General features: G+C 49.8%; 1 protein-coding gene across 1 annotated transcript in view; it reads right to left on the bottom strand.

Moving 5' to 3' along the window:
- The window catches only part of SEZ6L (seizure related 6 homolog (mouse)-like), a 40,795-nt gene that overhangs the window by 12,908 nt on the left and 14,872 nt on the right, over nucleotides 1-13,015 (bottom strand). The window contains exons 9-10 of the mRNA XM_014542424.1: nucleotides 12,419-12,557; nucleotides 945-1,141 (exon numbers count right to left, since the gene is read on the bottom strand). Coding sequence (XP_014397910.1) covers nucleotides 945-1,141; nucleotides 12,419-12,557 — 336 coding nt within the window. The remainder of the gene's footprint in view (nucleotides 1-944; nucleotides 1,142-12,418; nucleotides 12,558-13,015) is intronic.

The raw sequence follows: 13,015 nt of genomic DNA, 5'->3' as shown, positions 1-13,015 counted from the left end.
GGCTGCCTATAGAGCAGGCAGGGATGAGAAGTGTCCACCAGCTGGAAATAAGAAAAGGGACTCATTGCCCCGGCCGGTGTGGCTCAGTTGGTTGAGCGCAGTCCCGTGCACCAATAGGTCGCCTAAGGACTCTTCTTCCAATGGAGACAGCCCTTTCTCCCACCTCCCATACTTTGGAACCAATAGATGCAGGTGATGTTTATCTTGATCCTTAGCGTGGCTTCCAAACCATTTATCTCCCCCCATCTTTCAAAAACATTGCTAAGTCCAAGCGAAGTTCAGACTTGACCAGCCAATACCTCTTACTGTTTTGTCCACCCACACCCTTCCCTCCTCACTCCCCAGCTGTAATGCCCCCTTATTCATTATTGGCTCCATCACCCTCCCCTGCTCAGCCTCTGAACACTGGAGGGTCCCAAGCTCCCTCCTGGACCCTGTCCTCTTCTCTATCTAGACTCACTCCCTGTGCGACCTTATCCAGTCCCATGCTTTTAAACAATGCCTGTCTATACTTCACTGACTCCCACGTTCTACCTCCAACCTTGAACTCTCTGTTCAAGGTTAGATAATCTGGGTTGAACAACCTTCAACTCCAGATTATCTAACGCCCCACATGAAGCCTCCTCAAGTTATGAGGCTTGATCTGCGAAGTCCTGATATCAACCGTGTGAAGTAGAAATCACTATTTCCATTTCATAGACAACAAAAAGGAGGCTCAGAGAGGTGAAGTGACTTGCCCAAGGTCACAAAGCCATTGGCAACAGTGCTAAGACTCAAACCCTGGTCCTTCTGACTCAGGTCTTAAAAACTACATATATTTACTGTGCCTATATATTAAAAGCCCTATGAAACACAAAATCCCCCTGAGAAAGATCTAGCTACAGGAAATCATCTTAACTGGTATCTAAATACAGTGAAAAACATTGACCAGAGGAGACACCTACCCACATAGTTCATGATGAATCCCTGGCCCTTCCCGAAGATGAGGCCGGCGGGGTCCGAGTGGAACTGGATGGTCAGGTCCGGCGTGGACGAGTACAGCTTCTGGGGGCCGCTGCTTCCCAGGTACTGCCCCAGGATGTGGGGCATGACCTCGTCACCGTCGTAGATGGTCAGGATGTCGCTGTTGCTCAGGTTCAGGCTGAGGGCCAGAGAGAAGGGGGTGTGGCGAAGCAAAGTTAGGGGCGTTCAACAAGCTTTTGATTTATTTTTTTCAGGCAACACACACTTTCTTGAGCCATACAAGGTGTCAGGCGCCAGGCTAGGAACTGGGGTTGAGGTGGGCATGGACTCCCAATGTGGTCAGGACATGCCGATCCTCCTACAAGCCTGGCCCAGGGAGAGAGGTCATGGCTCCTGAAGGAATTTGCCTGGAGGTCAGCACATGTGGGTGTGTGTATAGACACGGGAACCTGGGGAGATCTACGGGAGTCAGCCCATGAAGAGCTTAGAGAGCCAAGTGTAGGCGTTAGGGTGTCATCGTGCTGGGAAGGGGGGATGGTGAAGGGTTTTTATCAGGCGTCTCCTGACTGAGCTATCCACCGCCAGAGGAGAGGGGTGGTCCAGGAAAGGGCCCCGAGTGAAGTTTCTGCAACTCATGCAGACTGACACCAGCCCTCCCCGCTGACGGCTTCATCCAACTTGGGGTGCTTGCTGCCGATCTTGGAGTGGGGAGAAGGGGTGGAAACCATTCATTTGGTGCTTCAGTTAGTAAGAACAAAACAGAAATGCGAGGCACACCGCTGAAGATTTACCCCCAGAGGGCAGGGTTGTGTTTTATTCACCGCCACCTCTTCCACGGCACCTCCCACAACTCTTCAGGTATAGCTTCCCTAGGGGTGGCGTGGGGAGACTCACGGCCCTGGGATCTCTACCAGCTTCCCCTGCTCCACCCGAAAAACACCCTCTCCCCACAAAAGCCCCTGTGGAGCTTAGCACCCGGTGCTCCATGGCTCCGGGCCACGCCTGCACGAGGCCAGAGCTCCCTGATGCCGGGGAACACGTCTGCCCCACTCAGCACTGTCCCCCCGGTTCTCAGGGTGATGCCGAGGGTGTGTCGGATGAATCAGCACCAGCCCAGGGTGGATGTCCAGGTCTCAGCCTCAGCTCCAGGGTGGACTGTGGCTCTGACTCCATCTCTGCTGGGGCCTGGTCCCCAAACAGATTCTTAGCTGTCAGCCTTGGGAGTGGGACCCCTCTCCTCCTGGCTGCTTTCAACACTTGCTCCCAGGGGTTAATTCAAAAGCCCTAAGCGATTGGAGCTGCCCCGAAGGATTTCTGTCCCGCCCACCTCCTGGGCCCCTCTTGCCTCCATACAATCTCATTCTTCTCAGATGTGAAGGTCACCGGAATCAAGCCTGATGCCATGACGCCTCTACATGCCTGATAAGCCATTCCAGCGCCAACCCTGGCCTTGAGCAGCGGGGCTCTGGCTTCCTCTCTCCCCTCACCCTGACTCTGCTCTAGGTACACCCTCTGGTCCCCTCCGGAGCATGAGCTGCTGTTTGTGGGCTGCTGTCCTGTGCTTCCACTTCTGACATCCTCTTATACCTCCTCCCTGTTCCAGGGCAGTGAAATCACTGGTCCCATTGGATATTTGAGGAAAGATCTCCCGAGACCCCATTTAGCTTTTGAATAACAAGAATGCTGCCTCCGGATTATCCAGCACTCAAACAACAACACCACCACAAACGAAGACATACGATCGTCCCATTTTACAGATAATAAAACTGAGGCTCAACTGGGAGAAACCACTTGCCCAAGGTCACACACAAATAAGACTTAGGATTCAAACCTAGGTCTCTCAGATGCCAAAGCCTGAGATACAAACCATTATTTTATAGGATGTTTTGTGAAAGCCACCGATACATCTCCAATAAGTGTGCAGGGTTCAGTCTTATTATCAGAAGATGTGAATAAAAATTACAACTAAAACCTGCAAGATGGAAACCCCATCTGACCGCCCCCACACCCCCATCCTGACACGTCCTTTGCTCTTATGACATCATTGCTAAAAGTTTATTTGATTAAACCTGTGATTTCCAACACTTTCTCTCCCACTACGGCAATATTTCCTCTCTCTACAGACTCCCTGTTCTACAAAGATTTTTGTCCCCGACATGTTATGTATCTCCTGGTAACAATTAAATTTGTTTTGTTTTGTTGCCATTATTGATCCTGTATAACAGAGGATGTAATAAAATCAGTGCTAAACTGGTTATTTAGTCTGGCTGGCTTTATTTCGGTAGATATGAGGTTTCTCTAATGGTTTTTGAAATATTTAAAGAGTCTGGGAAGAACACATGAGCAACTAGTTCTAGTGGTTGCCTGGAGGGAGGGGACCGGGAGAGGGGGTGTTTGCTGGGGAAAAGTGGGAAACAATTTTCACAGCAGACCCTTTTGTCCCTTTGGGCTTTAAATCATGTGCATGTATTACTTCTTCAGAAACAGATAAAAAGAGCCTGAGGGACCCTCATTATTTTTTTCCACTAGGGTCTAGACAGCCAGAGAGGTGAGGATAGAATGCAAATGTGAATCTGACAGAGTAGCAAGCTTTTTGCTGGTGGAGAAATTCCTGTTTTGGCCAATAGAGGGCAGTGTTGCCTAAGCTTGGTATGGGGCGTGGTGGGGGTGAGGGAGGGGAGGGCGTGGAAGTGGTAGGTGGGCTTTGTAACTGTGGAGCTGGAGTTAATATTCCACAGAAGGCGTAGGAAGAAATGATGACCAAGCCACCTTGCTTTTCTTTATTTCTTTCTAAATCAACGTCTGACCTTTGCCTGGAAATCTTGCCTTTAAAGGCTTTCCCCGGTGATATTCACAAGATGATGTTAGCTAAGCAAACATATTGGACAACGTCTGATGTCTATGCACTTATTTGAATGTGAATTAGAAAAAATATATAAATATACAGTTTGCACTTCCAACTTCTAATTTCACGGACATCATTTTGCTTAGAGTAAGCAGAGTGAAAAAGGCAAGCCAATTTATGAGCAGTTTAAGGGGGGAAGAAAAGGAGTGGCTGGTGATAGAAAGTGGACTGCGGAAACCGCGAAAATTAGCTCAAGGAATAAAGTGTGGTTGCTCGGCTTTTTAGGATGGCCGGGAGGCCCACAGTCGGCCCTCCCCCTGCCATTTCTGCTGTTTCAACATCTTTGTACTGCAGGCCTTTTGTATCCCCTAGACCTGCCTTAGCCTATGCTGCTCCCTCTACCTGGAATGCCCCTCCTCACCTCTCTGCTTGACATTTTACTAATTCCTTAAGGTCCTGCTATGCTCCCCACCCACTCGACATTTACAGCGATATAACCAGCCAAGGTCTCCATAGGCTTCCTACAGGCCGGGAGCTGTTCTAAGCACCAATTTCATTTTACCATCAGACAAACACTGTGAGTACCGCTGTTGCCACCCATTTCGCAGATAAGCAAACCGAGGCACCCAGAGGTGAAGAAACATTCTGAAGCTTACAGAGCCGGTCAACCAGGAGAGCCAGAATCCAAACCTCCGAAGTCAAAGGCAGAACCCGGGGCACCTTTCCCAGGGCTGCGAGCTCCCTGAGGGGACGTGCTCTTGGTCCGCATGTCCCTGAAACCCAGCACAAGGCTCTGCACAGGTGAAATAAATGTCGTTTACATGAATGAATGATGGTGAATTTATCTCCATTTCCCAGATGAGCAAACTGAGGCTCGGAGGGGTTATTAAATGACTTTCCTAAGAAAATAGCATCTTGCAAGTAAGGCAGGATCCCTACGGGACAGCAGAGATGGTGATGAAACAGACCACAGGATTTAAATAAGGGGAAAAAGAGGACCGAAGTCTATAGATGCAGTTGGAGGTACGATCAAACTTAGATCAAACATGTTTTTCTGGAAGGCCAGAAAACTAGTCCTGTTTAGAGTTCCTTTGTGTCCATGTCTGATCAGATCCCCCCAACCACATAGCAAGGTGGTCAGAGAAAAGGTTAGGGATCCCATTTGACAGAGGGGTCAACTGAGCCCAGACAGGCCCCGATCCCAAGGCCTCAGCTCCTTCGTGATGCCCCACAGCCAGCACCAGATGCTGCTCAGCATGTGGGATTGCTGAGGGCCCTTCGGCCCAGTGCTAATTTGGTTTCCATTTAATTTGATAACATGGCAGACACCACAAGAAAGCATGCGGACTCCAGGGAGGGCACGAAAAACCAATCTCTTTGGCTCCCTAAAAGGACAGCTGAAAGCATAAAAAATGAGCAGTTTTCTTATTTGCTTCTGTGTTCCTCCCCTTGTCCTCATCTTCCTCCCTCCCTTCCTCTCTCCCCCAACATTCACCAAGTGCTTGTCCAGGCCGACTCGGAGCCCCGTCCCCGTCCAGTGGTTCTCAGTCCTGGCTGCAGCTGAGCATCGCGGGGAGATTTAAAAACTCAGATGATGCCCAGGCTGCACCCCGGACTAATGAGGCCCTCAGCCTCTCCGGGGGTGGGGCCCTGGCGCCTGCGATCTTCAAGATCCAGGAGGCAGCCAGGACTGAAAGCGGCTGCTCTGCGGTTTCCGTGGCGATGAGACACCGTCTCTGTTTCCTAGTCTTTTTTTCTTTCTTGTTTTTCCTTTCTTTCCACTTTTCTCCCCTTTTCAATTAATTCTCCTCTTCTGCCCAAAAGGAAAGAGAAGAGCCTGCCCCCCACCACCCCCTCGCTGGGCATGCTTTCCTCTGGGGTCACCCCACAGGCTGAGCTGCTCCCCATTTCCACATCCCCAGACTGAGCCATCTCTGAACAGGGCGGGCAAAGCTTCATCAGGGCCAATGACATGACACCCCACACCCAGCACTGCAGACCTGGGACACCCAACAGCTCTGGGCTGCTTCGCCTACTAAAATCGGTCCCTAGTCACCCTGGTGTTTTGGCTCCGTCTCAAGAAACTGCTAAAAGAACGGGCTCTGGATAAAAATCCTAGACGGCCTGGTTTGTAGCTGGGTGACCTTGAAAAAGTAGCTGAACATCTCTGAGCCGCAGTATCCTCGCTTGTAAAACGGGGGTAATGTTATCGAGAGCTGTAAGTAACATAATCAGTGCCAGGAGTTCAATTAAAAGGGCATCTTTCTGCTTAAAAATATGGATAATGAACCACACGGTCTGCTAAGAGGTGAATGGGTTTGGCCACAAAATCTGGTGTCAGGGGACCTCAGTGAGAGGTATCCCTCCTGCCACTTCTCTGCTCTGTGATGATGGACAAGTCCCTTGCCCAGCCTGGGCTTCCGTGTTCAGATGAAAATCTCAGAATCCACCAATTGTAAAAAAAGTTCCTTAACAATGGCCATGGCCAAAACACATGGAAGGAATTCATCGTCACCACCACCCTAGCTGCCAATGAAACGACTGGGTGCGTGCCATGTGTCAGGCCCTTGCCCAGTCTTCGTCCTCTCAGAGACTCTAAGAGGTGGGTGCCATGATCACCCTCCCTTGGAAGATAGGAAAGTGAGGCTGAGAAAAGTGAAATAACTTGTCCGAGGCCACGGAGCCAAGAAGCAGAAGAGCTGGGATCGGAAACCAAGGCTCCCTCCCACAAGCAAAGGCCTTTTCCTCTGAGAAAATTCAGGATCTCTCCAGCGTGTCCTCCCACATGATGGAAGCATCACGCAGAGAAAGAAGTATTTTCTGAGCCTTCTAAATGCCAGGGACCACGCGTTAGGTGCGAATCCCGTCTCCTTCACTTCCTAGCTGGGGGGTCGTAGGCAAGTTACTTCACCGCTCTGAGCCTTGGTTTCCTCACAGGTACAATGGGGATAATGCCGGGCACGCGTAGGGTCATTGCACACAGTCATGCCATTTGGAGCTTCAGACCCGAGTTCTGGCCTCCGCTCTTCTTTGGTTGTGATAGTTTGAGGACAGTAGGGTCATTGCACACAGTCATGCCATTTGGAGCTTCGGACTGGAGCCGGGAGACCTGAGTTCTGGCCTCCGCTCTTCTTTGGCTGTGATAGTTTGAGGACCAAAACGGTCTCGAAGCTCTGCCCCTCTCTGTGTCCACAGCCTTTGTTTGCAGCAAGGCTTTGAAGCACCTGCCATCAAGAAATGGAGTCTGTTCCTCCACCCCTTGAATCGGGCTGGCCCTTGCTTTGTGACTTGCCACAGGATGATGCAGACATGATGCTGCTAGTCTACCCTCAGGTGGCCACCAATGATTTGTTGTCTTGGAACCCTGGCCAGTCACCATGGGAAGAAGCCTGAAGATGAGAGACATGTGCGGCCGAGATGAATCATCTCCATCTGGGCCTAGAAGGTCCAACAGCCACCCCACCCCAAATACACGAGAAAGGTCAGCTACAATCCACACAGCCACCTCCCCAACCTGTAGCTTCCCACAGACACGAGTGAACCAGCCAAGACCAGAAAAATCACCCCACTGAGCTGTAGATTCGTGAGCAATGCGACACATTTGGTGTTCCATGCTGTTGAGATTGGATTAATTTGTTACGCAGCAGTAGCTGACTGACAGAGTGGTCTGGGGGCAGTCTCTTCTCATCTCTGGGGCTCAGTTTCTTCACCTGCAACATGATGGAAGTTGGGCTCTATGAACTTCACAGTTCCTTCTCGGATTCCTTAGACCTTTGGCTCTGGGGACATCCCATCTCCCTCTGCTGATTGGAAGACTTTTGTTTCTATGATGGTTGTTTCACCCATGATTTCGGCTGGTGTCTGAACATCTGTGCTTCTGGGGCCAGTGCTGCCCTTGACTCCTGACTCTCCCTTCTTGCCTGGCTCCCAAGCTGAATTCTTGCAGCTGGAAGCAGCGATATCACTGAACGATTGAAGGGCCTCTGGACAAGGCACTTGCTATTTAAGGTGTGGAATTAACTTAGCACCAAGCAGATTGGCAGCGGCTGAAGAGAAACATTCTTCCGCTATCAATCATGTGGTTATTGAGCTTTGCTATTAGATCCTTTTATTTCCTCGTTAAAGAACTGTGCTGAGGCCCCTAAACGGAGATATTTAGGGCTGGGCTTTGCAGTGGAGCGAGGGAAGGGACGGTAGAGCTTGGTGGAAACTTTTTTCCTTCAGAGATAGACATATATTTGCAATAGGTGCCCGGGGAATGGGGGGGAGGGGTGTTACTTCTCTGAGCCTCAGTTTCTTCTTCTGTAAGATGGGGCTAGGGCTTTCTCCTTTGTTGAGCACCTCACTACCATTTATTGTGTGGTTATAACACTGGTGTTGGCCCCGGAGACCTGAGTTCAAGTCTTTTTTAAAAAATATATTTTATTGATTTTTTACAGAGAGGAAGGGAGAGGGATAGAGAGTTAGAAACATCGATGAGAGAGAAACATCGATCAGCTGCCTCCTGCACACCCCCTACTGGGGATGTGCCCGCAACCAAGGTACATGCCCTTGACCGGAATCGAAACCGGGACCCTTGAGTCCACAGGCCGATGCTCTATCCACTGAGCCAAACCAATTAGGGCCTGAGTTCAAGTCTTGACTTGGCCTCTTCCTAGCTGCGTGACCTTGGCTGTGTGACTTCCCCCCTCTAAGCCTCAGTTTCCTTATTTATAAAAGGGAGCTAGGCACAGTGATATCACATAGCTTTCTTTGTAAGAGTTAAATGACTTGCCTTAGTAACTGGCAAATAGTAGATGCTCAATGAACATCAGACATTGATTTCAACGATGATACTGATGAGACTACGATGGCCAACATCATCCCTGAAATAATGCACGCCAAGTGTTTAGCGTAAAACCTGGCATATAATGGGGTGTGTGTGTGTGAAACTAGAATTAACTGAGGGTATTTGTTTATGTCAGAAACCTTACTAAGATCTTTGCTTATCTGGTTAACTTCCACACTCACCATCTCTCTTGTAAAAATTTAAATTTAATAGATATTTACTGAGCACTTACTAGGTGCCTGGCTCTGGGGATAAAGTGAGGCAGGTAGCACCCCCCCACCACCCCCACCCTCCGAGGCCACAGAGCTGGTGAGCAGCATAGTCGGGATTTCCCGGCAGCTCTTTTGGACTCTGGAAGCTTCGGCAGCTCCCTGGTCACATGGCATTTTCAAGGCTGTGGCCTCTGTGCTCAGCTTCTGCAGCCACGCTCAGTTGTCTATTTGGTCCCAACTCTGACTTGCTGTGTGATGCCGGATAAGTTACCTCCCCTCTCTGGGCCCCTCCCAGGTCTTCCATTCTTCGATGTCTTCACCAATAATTCCTTAGTTGTTTTGTTTGCCATTCTATGCTTTATTTTGAGATAGATAGAAGATAGATAGATATTTAACATATCCCTAAGGATTTAAAAAGTTCACGCTCAGTTGTGTTTTAGCGTTAAGTGGCAGATCCCCTGATGGCGCTGGGAGGTTCATGGACCGTTAGGGACTAGGTATTTGGGGTGCGGAGGAGGTTTAGCCTGGGGGCTCCTGGCTCATTTTAAGACTGTGCACCTCTTCCCACCGCCAAAGCAGTAATGCAAAGCAGATGATCCTAATTGCTGCTGCAATTCCGGGCATCCATTGGGCACCTAACAGTCACTGTTTGCACTTGCTTGAATCCTTTGCTCTCATGGACCCCTCCTGGAAAGCCCTGTCTCCATTGCAGGTTGACCAACACTCAAGATTCTGCTTGGATGTCGCCCTCTTTGTGACATTTCTACAACCCGCCGAGGTAAATCCAGCGTCCCGCTACGCCCCCATCCCCACCCCGTCATCCACAGCTTCTCACCTTGTTTATTTATGGTCCTACGTCTCTTCCTGAACTTGAGCGATGTCCGGGAGCCCCTTGCTTCATCACAGACATATAGCTGGTCCCCCCAAAGGCTGTTTAAGTCAATGGAAGTGGAGGCTTTGGTGTGTGCAAACTCTGGCTCTATCCTTTCCTGGCTGTGTGACCTGAGGAAGCCACTTAACCTCTCTGTGCTGTCAGTTCCAAATCCACAACATAATGATGGTAATATCTGCCTTACAAGGATTCTTGGTAACCGTGATCTCCATTTATGAAGCTCCCACTATGCGCCAGACCCCATGCAATGTGCTCTGCATACCTTATCTCCAAATCGGATGATCACCCCTCTATAATGATCTCTACTCACATTAGCTTTAAATTATGTCATTATTATCTCTACATAATAATGTGCACATTCATTATTGCTCATGGATATAAACTACCCAGCACATAGTAGGTCCCATATAAATAGTGACTCATTAGAACCATTATCTTAAATGCCCACAGCATCAACAGACCTGCCCAGTAGATGAGGGAGGAAAAAAGTCCCCACGTGCGGGGCACACGTGGCTGTGTCCTCATGACTCAGCAAACACTGCCCAGCGCCTACTGTGGGCCACCTACCCACCTCGGTCTGCAGTGCAAATGCTTCCTTCCGGGCCACTGTGATACATGACAATTGCAAACACTTAGGCAGGGCTGAGGGGCCCTGAGGACAAAATTATTTTTACTATCAAACTCAAATTGGTTTACTAAAACTGTCAGCGGAAACCAAACGAGATAAATTAAACCCAGCAGCTCTCGGGCCTCACGTAACCCTCGCTGGTGAGATGCTATTTTCACTCCCTCTGGGGGAGGAAGAGGGTGCCAAGTCCAGATGCCATGCTGCCAAGTGTGTGCCAGAGTTGGCCAGAGAAAGCCCCGGGCTGGTGACTGGAGGACTGGGCTCCCCTCGGCAAAGTTTTAATCCTGTTAACTGCTTAACGCCCTTCCTCTGCTACCCAATTAGGGCGAATCCAGACTCCCCAGTGCGACCTTCGTGGCCCTGCCTGATTCCACTGCTACCTCCTATATCACTGAGCTCCGGATACACAGGGCTTCCTCGCAGGCCCTAGAGACCCAGCCAGTCGGGTGTGAATCCGTCCAGATGCCATGCTGCCAAGTGTGTGCCAGAGTTGGCCAGAGAAAGCCCCGGGCTGGTGACTGGAGGACTGGGCTCCCCTCGGCAAAGTTTTAATCCTGTTAACTGCTTAACGCCCTTCCTCTGCTACCCAATTAGGGCGAATCCAGACTCCCCAGTGCGACCTTCATGGCCCTGCCTGATTCCACTGCTACCTCTGTATCACTGAGCTCTGGATACACAGGGCTTCCTCCCAGGTCCTAGAGACCCAGCCAGCTGAGTGTGAATCTTAGCCCCGCCAGTTCCCAGCCAGGTGATCATCTCTCTGAGCCTCAGTTTACTCATCTGTAAAATGGAGCTAATCACGGAACCCACTGCATGTGCTTGTTGTGAGGCGCCCAGGATGTGAAGGCCTGGGATGCACTATGTGTTCAGCACATGTCTGATATCATGGACAAAGGAGAATGGTGCTTTCCTGCTTCTGGACCTTAGCACATGCTATTCCTTTGGGTTGGAACACTGTTCCCGTCCATCTTTGCCCATCTTCTATCTGTCTTTCAGGTCTCGGCATAGATGAGGGTTTCTCTAGTTTGGCACGATGGCCATTTGGGGCTGGCTAATTCTTTGTGGTGAGGCTGTCCTGTGCAGTGTAGGATGCTCAGCAGCATCCCTGAACTCTTCTCACTAGATCCCGGTAGCTCTCCCGCCCATCATCAATTGTGACAACCAGAAATGCCTCTAGATACTGTCAAGTGCCCCCCTGGGGACATCACCCCTGACTTCGATGCTACTTTCTCAGGAAAGCTTTTTCTCCACGTCCCTACCAGGCTGTGCACCTACTGTGTGCAAACACTGGCCATGGGGCATTGGTGGGGGACATTTTAATTGGAACATTTAAGAGGTACCATCAATGAGTACAGGAAACAGCCACACAGGCAGTAAGTCCATTCATATAGCATTTCTTCATTGAGAAACCATTTACTGAGTATCTAGTATGTGTCATGCCCTGTCTTAGACCCTAGAACAGAGTTTAGTCAGACCAGGCTCTGACTGCAAGGACCTGCTAGTGTAGTTGAGAGAGACAGACAGGAAGTAAACTACTGCAACACAGAGAGTCTGTGTTATAGAACCCTCCTCCTCCTGGCATCCCCAGACAGTCAGTCCTTTGAAAATGCTGTTTCTCTGGCCGCAGGACCTTTGCATGTTCTGTTCCTTGTGGGTGCACCACTCCAACCCATCCTTTAGTTCTGAGCTTTAGCATCAAATCCCCAAGGAAGGCTTTCCTGATCTTCCTCTTTATATCACATCTCCATTACAGAATCTCCGTTATAGCACCACACACCTATCCTTACATCAGTGATCAGAGTTACAGTACACAATTATTGGTTTATTTCCTCATTTAGTGCCTGCTTCTTTAGTAGTCAGAATTTCCTGAGCATAGGGGCTTTCTCTCTGTGGGTATGAGGTTGTTTCCTTCACCACTGGGACCCCAGTTCTTTGCACAGCCCCTGACAAATAGTAGATGCTTATTTAATATTGGTTGAAATAATAAAGCAGGACCAATTTCTTCCCAAGTCTGAATGAGTTGGGTGGGGGCCCACCGATAAACACTCACAATTGGATATCTAAGAAGATCCGTTTCTCCTCCCCAACGTGGATCTTCCAGATACAATCTTCACCTTCCGCATACGGCTCTGGCCAGTTCGGGGACAGCACTACCCCAGCCACAGCAGACAGCTCCCCACCACACATGGCTGTAAATGACACAGACAGACACACTTTATTTATGAGGAAGTTACTATGGCATAGTGGTTAAGAGCGTGGGCTATTGCCCCACCAGCATGGCTCAGTGATTGAGCATCAACCTACAAACCAGGAGGTCACAGTTCGATTCCTAGTCAGGGCACATGACCAGGTTGTGGGCTTGATCTCCAGTAGGGGGCGTGCAGGAAGAACTGATCAATGATTCTTTCTCATTCTATATAAGAAAAGCCTAATTGTCAAATTGTCCCCTTGACTGGGAGTTCGACCAGGAGTTCAACAGGGAGTTCAACCAGGGGGCAGGGCCGGCTGGCCAACTTCCCGCATCCCCTTCCCCCTGGCCAGGCCAGACCCCACCTGTGCATGAATTCATGCACTGGGCCTCTATGTTTCTATGTCTCTCTCCCTTCCTCCCTGAAATCAATTATATGTATATATATATATGTGTGTG

This window comes from Myotis brandtii, unplaced genomic scaffold, assembly GCF_000412655.1.
Source record: "Myotis brandtii unplaced genomic scaffold, ASM41265v1 scaffold303, whole genome shotgun sequence".
In the NCBI taxonomy this organism is placed as follows: domain Eukaryota; kingdom Metazoa; phylum Chordata; class Mammalia; order Chiroptera; family Vespertilionidae; genus Myotis; species Myotis brandtii.
Note: the sequence above shows the minus strand (reverse complement) of the source record. Positions and strands in the feature narration are given on the sequence as shown.